The following is a 9,876-nucleotide window of genomic DNA, read 5'->3' on the forward strand; positions in this document are numbered from 1 at the left end:
CCAACTTTTTTTTTTTTTTTTTTTTTTTTTTTTTTTTGTAATTTTTAGTAGAGATGGGGTTTCACCATGTTAGCCAGGCTAGTCTCAAACTCCTGAGCACTTTAAGTGATCTGCTCACCTCAGCCCCGCAAAGTGCTAGGATTATAGGTGTCAGCCACTGCACTGGCCTTGAGTGGATTTTTAAAAGTTTGTAAAGCCGAGGTTCCAAAATGACTCAAATTGAGGAGGGGTATAATATGGAAAGATGTCTACACAGGAAAGAGAGGAACAGACTTCAGTTTAAGTTCTGACTACAATTTGTTAGCTTTGCAATCTTGAACAGTTTCCTCATCCATAAAGTGCTCACCCTTTAGGGTTGTGAGGCTGTTCATAAGAGATAAAGTAGACAGGCTGGACCCAGTGGCTCACACCTGTAATCCCAGCACTTTGGGAAGCTAAGCCAGGAGGATCACCTGAGGTCAGGAGTTCAAGACCAGCCTGGCCAACATGGTGAAACCCTGCCTCTACTAAAAATACAAACATTATCTGGGTGTGGTGACGTGCGCCTGTAATCCCAGCAACTCAGGAGGCTGAGGCAGGAGAATATCTTGAACCTGGGAGGTGGAGGTTGCAGTGAGCAGAGATCATGCCACTGCACTTCAGCATGGGCGACAGAGCGAGACTCTGTCTCAGAAACAACCAAACAAAAAGAGATAAAGTGGACAAACTCTCAATAAAGGATACTCATCGTATAAAACTTTCTTAGGTGCCTGGCCTAAGGAGCTAATCAAGAGGCTGATGTCTTATTCCTAAATGGCCAATAATTTGTCTCACCACGGAGATTAAAATAGATAAAAAACTTTTTTTTTTTTTAATTTACTGCATGCTCTTTACAAACAGTGAAAAATAAAAATCTTCTCTTGTTACCAAGCTATCATTTATCCATCCCTGAAAGACTGTTCATTAATCCAATAAATATTTATAGGGTACCAATCATATGTAAGGCATTATAATCTGTGTAGTTATAGCCATTGTTCCTTAAGAAATATGTAGTATTGTTAGAATATGTTCTGAGTCGGACAGTTAAAATGATCTAAGAAATGCCCTTGAAGGGAAAGTGAAAGACTGTCTTATGAAAACATGTGATAAAGATTTAGAATTTAATTTAAAACTACAAAGGCTTGACGGAATATGAACAGTCTTCAAAAACTCATGAAGGGTGAGGACAGGGAAGAGGTTTATTCAAATAATCCTGGAATACTAGAACTCCCTTAGAAGGCCTTCCTTGAAGTTTGGGATAAACGGATATTTGTTTTCCTCTATATCTCCCCTACTAGACTGTAAGCTCTTGAAAAGTAGGGACCTTTCTTATCCATGTTTATGTCACTTTTCAAATAAGATCATTTTATCCCACTAGACCGGTGTGGGCAAACTTTTCTCATAAAGGGTCAGGTAGTAAATATTTTAGACCGTGTGGGTCACATGGTTTCATCACAACTATCAAATCTGTTACTGTAGCACAAAAGCAGCCATAATATATAAACAGACAGATATGGCTGCCAATAAAACTTTATTTATAAAAACAGAAGGCAGACAGAATTTGACCTACATGCCAAAGTTTGCTGACCCCTGCACCATGGGTATAAGGATTGTGTCTATGGTGCCTACCATTAAACTCTCAGTGTCTATAAGATTACATATGAATATTGAATGTTGAATTTTAGAACCTTCAATAGAGGCTTATAGAAACTAAGTCCTTAATATATATATATTTGCAGAATTGAACCATAATTAAGAGGAAGTACTATTTTACATGGAGGTTAATTTTAAACATTTATGTGGTTCAAAAAATTTAGTTGAATCTGTGTATGGCAGTTCTACATAGATTATTTTTAAACAAGCATTTGGGAGATGTTGCTTTAACTATTTCATGCTGTTGTATTAGGAAGAACAACTTTGCTCTCCTATGAATTGTACCTTGGTGCAGTTGAGATCTGATTGAACCAACAATAATGGATACATCTAATAGGGATAAATAAGGCTAGTGATACACAGGGCAGGACAACTGGGGTTTAGGGTTCAGGTCACTGAAGTTTAGTAAGTACTAAAAATATTAGATAGTGTTTTCAGAAGATTATGTAATTTAATGCCTTTTTCTATTTACAGGTTGATAATATACACATTCTTACTTTGCAGGGAAAAGTTAAAGGAGGAAGTTACCAGATAGCTCACATTGTCCACACATTTGTGGAGCCTATCATGAATTATCAAGTAGAGGAACTTAAATTCGTTTATTCCCAGGGCCAACTGAAACCCTTCCATAAAGCATGTGCCCACAAGAGTTACCTTAATGTTTTCTTCCTGAAGTAAGCTATTATGTTGCTTTAAGTCCAAGTTCTTCCCTCGTTCATATCGAAGCTCATTTTCAGCTGAGTTGCATAGAATCTGGAGCCGGTGCAAATTCTGGTGAAGTTGTACTTCCCCTTGCTGGTTGTATTTTAGTTTAGCTCCAGATGATGGATGCTAAAGCAAACATTTTAAAAGAGAAACACAGACAATTGGAAAGAATATTGGTAAAACATGGGTTCAAGTTGTCAGAACCAGAATCGTCAGAATGTGATTATTCACATGTAAATGTTTTTGGAATTAGCTTATCTACAACAAACTACTCTTTTACATTTATGGATAGTTGATACATATTCATATAATACCTGTTATATTAGAGTGAAAATAACAATAAAATTATGTTAACAAAAGCAGTAGGCACAGACAACTTACCTTATTTTTCATATCAATGATAGAAGCACAGACAATTTTAGAGTAAAACACATTTAAAATGGGAAGTTCAAAGAGTCTATATGTTAAGAAGTAGAGTGTGAATGTGTGTGTGTGTGTCTGTGTGTGTGTGGTGTCCGCTGGCAAAAGGAAAGAGGAAACTTAGTAAGAGACCTTAAGTTTCTAGTCTTCCTCATCACTTTATTTCCCGATGATTCTTCTCCCATAAAACACATTATTTCAAGGCTGAATAATATTGCATCGTGTACACACACACACACCACTTCTGCAGATAGCTCTTTGACACACTGGTTTCAAATCCCTTGGATATATACCTGGAAGTAGAATTGCTGGATCATATGGGTAGCTCTATTTTTAATTTTTTGAGGAACCTCCATACTGCTTTCCATATTGGCTGTACTAATTTACATTCCCACCCACAGTGTCGAAGTGTTCTATTTTCTCCATATCCTTGCCAACACTTAACCTTTTGTCTTTTTGATAAAAGCCATTCTAATAGATGTGAGGTGATATTTCATTGTGGTTTTAATTTGCATTTCTCTAATAATTCACGACATTGAACATTTTTTCACATACCTATTGGTCTTTTGTATGTCTTCTTTTGGGAAAAGTCTATTTGCATCTTTTGCCTGTTTTTAAATTGGATTATTTGTTTTCTTGCTATTAAGTTGAGTTCCTTATATATTTTGGATATTAACCCCTTATCAGATGTATGATCTACAAATATTTTTGCCCATTCTGTAGGTTGTCTCTTTACTCTGTTGATTGTTTCCTTTGCTGTGCAGAAGCTTTTTAACTTGACACAACCCTATTTGTCTATTTTTGCTTTTAGAGTCACATCCAAAAAATCTTTGCCAAGAAAAATGCGAAACATTTTCCGTAAGTGTCAATCAATGGATGAATGGAAAAGAAAATATAGTATACACACACACAAAACACACATGTACAATGCAAAACCGTTCAGCCTTTATAAGGACAGAAATCCTGTCATTTGTCATAACATGAATGAACTTGGAGAGCATTATGCTAAGTGAAATAAGCCAGGCACAGAAAGACAAATACTGTATGATCTCACATATACGTGGACTCTAAAAAGTTGAACTCATAAAGCTGAACTCACAGAAGCAGCAAGTAGAATGGTGGTTGCGAGGCTGGGGAGGGGAGGCATGGAATGGGAAGATGCTGGTCAAAGGGTGCAAAGTTTCAGAAAAACAGGATAAATTCTGGATATGTATTATATAGCATAGTGACTATACTTAATAATAATGTGCTGTATACTTGAAAATTGTCAGAAGAGTAGATCTTAAATGTTCTCACCACAAAAAAGTATGTGAGATGATAGACATGTAACTTAGCTTGATTTAATCATTTCACAATGTATACATAGATCAAAACATCTGGTTGTACACGACAAATACACAACATTTGTCAATAATCCTGACTGAATAGGCTGGGCATGGTGGCTCACGCCTGCAATCCCAGCACTTTGGAAGGCCGAGGTGGGTGGATCACCTGAGGTCAGGAGTTCAAGACCAGCCTGGCCAACATGGTGAAACCCTTAGCTGGGCGTGGTGGTGCACACCAGTAGTCCCAGCTACTTGGGAGGCTGAGGCATGAGAATTGCTTGAACCCAGGAGGTAGAGGTTGCAGTGAGCCAAGATCATGCCATTGCACTTCAGCCTGAGTGACAGAGAGAGACTCTGGCTCAAAAAAAACCAAAAAAAATCCTGAACAAAGCTGTAAAAACACATGTATCAAACACCAGCAATACACTTTCCTATCAGGCTTCTCCAGTGAAATAAGAGAATAGTCATTTGGGTTTTCTACAAAAGGTAGGCACAAGTAAGTATGCTGAATAGATAAAGAATTCAATCTTATACAATTCAATAGATAAGATATTCTTAGAGTTTCCTTAGTCCTGGTCCAGTATGCTCCTGTCTACAACTTTCTAAAAAGCCCATATCATTATTTTAGTTTTTATCTTGCTTATGTCCCTAAAGTAACACAGAAGCCCTCAAGTCCTGTTAGCTCCTCAATTCCTACTTTGGTTTAGCTAGAAAGGCAATCTAAATACAATCTGCTTTTCTTTGAGCTGCAAGACTCTAAGATCCCTAGACAAAAAAATCTTCAATGGGTTATAATGTAATTATGAATTTTTTTTTTTTTTTTTGAGATGGAGTCTAGCTTTGTCGCCCAGGCTGGAGTGCAGTGGCGTGATCTCGGCTCACCGCAACCTCTGCCTCCTGGGTTCAAGCAATTCTCCTGCCTCAGCCTCTTGAGTAGCTGGGATTACAGGTGCATGCTATCATGCCCAGCTAATGTTTGTATTTTCAGTAGAGATAGGGTTTCACCATGTTGGTCAGGCTGGTCTCCAGCTTCTGACCTCATGTGATCTACCTGCTTCAGCCTCCCAAAGTGCTGGGATTACAGGCATGAGCCACAGTGCCCAGCCACTTTTTTTTTTAAAACTTCTTCTAAAGAAATCCTCAGGATACATATGCAGAATGTGCAGGTTTGTTACATATGTATACGTGTGCCATGGTGGTTTGCTGCACCTATTGACCCATCCTCTAAGTTCCCTCCCCTCACCCCCTACCCCTAACAGGTCCTGGTGTGTGTTGTTCCCCTCTCTGTGTCGATGTGTTCTCAATGTTCAACTCCCTCTCATGATTGAGAGAACATGTGGTGTTTGGTTTTCTGTTCCTATGTTAGTTTGCTGAGGATGATGGCTTCCAGCTTCATCCATGTCCCTGCAAAGGACATGATCGCATTCCTTTTTATGGCTGCAAAGTATTCCATGGTGTATACGTACTATATTTCCTTTATCCAGTCTATCATTGATGAGCATTTGAGTTGGTTCCATGTCTTTGCTGTTGTAAACAGTGCTGCAATAAACATACGTGTGCATGTGTCTTTACAGTAGAATGATTTATATTTCTTTGGGTATATACCAGTAATGAGATTGTTGGGTCAAATTGTATTTCTGGTTCTAGATCCTTGAGGAATTGCCATGCTGTCTTTCACAACGGTTGAACTAATTTACATTCCCACCAACAGTGTAAAAGCATTCCTATTTCTCCACAGCCTTACCAGCATCTATTGTTTCCTGACTTTTTTAATAATTGTCACTCTGACTGGTGTGAGATGGTATCTCACTTTGGTTTTGATTTGCATTTCTCTGATGATCAGTGATGTCGAGCTGTTTTTCATATGTTTGCTGGCCACGNTTCTTTCTCTTGCCTGACTGCCCTGGCCAGAACTTCCAATACTATATTGAATAGGTGTGGTGAGAGAGGGCATCCTTGTCTTGTACTGGTTTTCAAAGGGAATGCTTCCAGCTTTTGCCCATTCAATATTATATTGGCTGTGAGTTTGTCATAAATAGCTCTTTATTATTTTGAGATATGTTCCATCAATACCTAGGTTATTGAGAGTTTTTAACACGAAGGGGTGTTGAATTTTATCAAAGGCCTTTTCTGCATCTATTGAGATAATCATGTGTTTTTGTCTTTGGTTCTGTTTATGTGATGGATTATGTTTATTCATTTGTGTATGTTGAACCAGCCTTGCATCCCAGAGATGAAGCTGACTTAATTGTGGTAGATAAGTTTTTTGATGTGCTGCTGGATTCGGTTTGCCAGTATTTTATTGAGGATTTTTGCATGGATGTCATCAGGGATATTGGCCTGAAGTTTTCTTTTTTTGTTGTATCTCTTCATGATTTTGGTATCAGAATGATGCTGGCTTCATAAAATGAGTTACAGAGTTCCTCCTTTTCAATTGTTTGGAATCGTTTCAGAAGGAATGGTTTACCAGCTCCTTTTTGTATTTCTGGCAGAATTCAGCTGTGAATCTGTTTGGTCCTGGTGTTTGTTTGTTTGTTTGTTTGTTTGTTTGTTTTTTGGTAGACTATTAATTACTGCCTCAATTTCAGAGCTTGTTATTGGTCTATTCAGGGATTCAACTTCTTCCTGGTTTAATCTTGGTAGGGTGTATGCGACCAGGAATTTATCCATTTCTTCTAGATTTTCTAGTTTATTTGCATAGAGGTGTTTATAGTATTCTCTAATGGTAGTTTGTATTTCTGTGGGGTCACTGGTGATTTGATGCTTATCTCCCTTCTTCTTTATTAGTCTAGCTAGTTGTCTATCTATTTTGTTAATTTTTTCAAAAAACCAGTTCCTGGATCGGGTACAGTGGCTCACGCCTGTAATAATAGCACTTGGGAGGCCAAGGTGGGCAGATCACGAGGTCAGGAGTTTGAGACCAGCCTGACCAGCATGATGAAACTCTCTCTACTAAAAATACAAAAAATTAGCCAGGCATGGTGGTGCGTGCCTGTAATCCCAGCTACTTGGGAGACTGAGGCAGGAGAATCACTTGAACCCAGAAGGCAGAGGTTGCAGTGAGCTGAGATCATGCCCCTGCACTCCAGCCTGGGCGACATAGCAAGACTCTGACTCAAAAACAACAACAACAACAGCTCCGGGATTCACTGATTTTTTGGAGAGTTTTTCATGTTTCTATCTCCTTCAACTCTTCTTTGATCTTAGTTATTTCCTGTCTTCTGCTAGCTTTTGGATTAGTTTGCTCTTGCCTCTCTAGCTCTTTTAATTGTGATGTTAGGGTGTCGATTTGAGATCTTTCTAGCCTTCTTATGTTGGCATTTAGTGGCATAAATTTCTCTCTTACCACTGCTTTAGCTGTGTGCCAGAGATTCTGGTACATTGTCTCTTTGTTCTCATTGGTTTCAAACAACTTCTTGATTTCTGCTTTAATTTCATTATTTACCAAGGGGTCATTCAGGAGCAGGTTGTTCAATTTCCATGAAATTGCGTGGTTTTGAGTGAGTTTCTTAATCCTGAGTTCTAATTTGATTGCACTGTGGTCTCAGAGACCATTTGTTATGATTTCAGTTCTTCTGCATTTGCTGAGGAGTGTTTTACTTCCAATTATGTGGTCAATTTTAGAATAAGTGCTATGTGGCACTGAAAAGAATGTATATTCTGTTGATTTGGGGTAGAAAGTTCTGTAGACGTCTACTAGGTCCATTAGATCCAGAGCGGAGTTCAAGTTCTGAATATCCTTGTTAATTTTCTGTATCATGGATCTGTCTAATACTGATAGTGGGGTGTTAAAGTCTCCCACTATTATTGTGTGGGAGTCTAAGTCTCTTTGTAGGTCTCTAAGAACTTGTCTTATGATTCTGAGTGCTCCTGTATTGGTTGCATGTATATTTAGAATAGTTAGCTCTTCTTGTTGAATTGTTCCCTTTACCGTTATGTAATGCCTTCCTTTGTCTTTTTTTGATCTTTGTTGGTTTAAAGTCTGTTTTGTCAGAGACCAGGATTACAATCCCTGCTTTTTTTTTGGCTTTCCATTTGCTTTGTATATTTTCCTCCCTCCCTTTATTTTGAGCCTGTGTACGTCTTTGCATGTAAGATGGGTCTCCTGAACATAGCACACCAATGGGTCTTGACTCCTTATCCAATTTGCCAGTCTGTGTCTTTTAACTGGGGCATTTAGCCCATTTACATTTAAGGTTAGTATTGTTATATGTGAATCTCATCCTGTTATCATGATGCTATTTGATTATTTTGCGCACTAGTTGATACAGTTTCTTTGTAGTGTCATTGGTCTTTATATTTTGGTGTGTTTTTGCAGTGGCTGGTACCGGTTTTTCCTTTCCATATTTAGTGCTTCTTTCAGGAGCTCTTGTAGAGCAGGCCTGGTGGTAATGAAATCCCTCAGCATTTGCTTGTCTGGAAAGGATTTTATTTCTCCTTTGCTTATGAAGCTTAGTTTTGCTGGATATGAAATTCTGGGTTGAAAATTCTTTTCTTAAAGAATGTTGAATATTGGCCCCTAATCTCTTCTGGCTTGTAGAGTTTCTGCTGAGAGGTCCACTCTTAAACAGATAGGCTTCCCTTTGTAGGTGACCTGGCTTTTCTCTCTGGCTTTGCTTTTTTCCTTCATTTTTTCCAGTTTTTTTCCAGTTTTTCCTTCATTTCAACCTTGGAGAATCTGATGATTATGTGTCTTGGAGTTGATCTTCTCGTGGAGTATCTTAATGGTGTTCTCTGTATTTCCTGAATTTGCATGTTGGCCTTTCTTGCTAGGTTGAGGAAGTTCTCCTGAATAATATCCTGAAGTGTGTTTTCCAGCTTATTTCCGGTCTCCCTGTCTCCTTCTTGTACTCCAATCAATCATAGCAGAACCCTCACTTTGGAATTAGATAAGTGTGTGTTTCAATCCTGAATCTACTACTTATCAGTGGGTGATCCTGGAAAGATTACTTCATCTTCTGTACTTCAATTCTCTCATCTTAAGATATGGATAATAAGGATTACTGCTGGATGGGGTGATGAGTTAGTAAGATAACACATGCAAGCACTTAGCACAATGCTGGGCACTTAATAAGCACCCAGTAATGTTACCCATTACTGTTGATGCTTCCTAACTTTCCCTTAACTATCTTCATTTCCCATCTGCAAACAACCTGGAATGCCTTGATCACCATTCTACCTTCTTGTTTAACCATTATATAACAGCTTTTAACAATTAATCCATAATCAACAGTCTATAGGTTAACATACCAAAACAGAGATACTGTATACAAGAGATGCACCCCAGTTTTACCAAGGGGACAAAGGCCCAAAAGTTTTAGCTTCTTTTGAAGGATGGAAAAACCAGAACAGTAGTTCTTCTCGTCTACATTTTCCAGTTTAGTCACTCTGCCAGAGTAGAAATGCAAATTCTTTTTCAAGAAAGTCAACTGTTGAAGCAGCTAGCTGCTAGACAAGCAGCCAACAAGAGTCTCTATTTTTTTTCCCACCATATGATCCTGGTAGAAAGTTACTGCAGAGCATATACACTCAATCAGGTTACTAGGAACCACCTAAAAGAGCAAGGTAAGTACACAGGGGTCTTTTGTTTTTTTTCTCAATCAACAGATCTATTAAGCCAATTACCCTTTCTTAGTCTTCATTTATTTGTCTGTAAATTAAAGACATAAGACCAGATGATGCCTAACAAAGTGCTGTTAAAATAAAACAAATTGGAACTAGCCTTAACTATCCTAATTTTATCAGTTTTAATATT

The 9,876-nt window shown here is 38.2% G+C and overlaps 1 protein-coding gene and 1 long non-coding RNA gene across 2 annotated transcripts in view; one reads left to right on the top strand and one right to left on the bottom strand.

The window, feature by feature from the left end:
- LOC108530379 (uncharacterized) overlaps nucleotides 1–9,876 on the top strand; it is a 131,775-nt gene that overhangs the window by 113,015 nt on the left and 8,884 nt on the right. The gene's annotated exons all lie outside the window — the stretch shown is intronic.
- Nucleotides 1–9,876, bottom strand: part of CCDC30 (coiled-coil domain containing 30) — a 126,509-nt gene that overhangs the window by 90,672 nt on the left and 25,961 nt on the right. The window contains 1 exon segment of the mRNA XM_017873228.1: nucleotides 2,326–2,502. Within this exon segment, the coding sequence (XP_017728717.1) occupies nucleotides 2,326–2,502 (177 nt within the window).

This window comes from Rhinopithecus bieti, unplaced genomic scaffold (assembly GCF_001698545.2).
Source record: "Rhinopithecus bieti isolate Rb0 unplaced genomic scaffold, ASM169854v2 scaffold_6907, whole genome shotgun sequence".
Classification (NCBI taxonomy): Eukaryota; Metazoa; Chordata; class Mammalia; order Primates; family Cercopithecidae; genus Rhinopithecus; species Rhinopithecus bieti.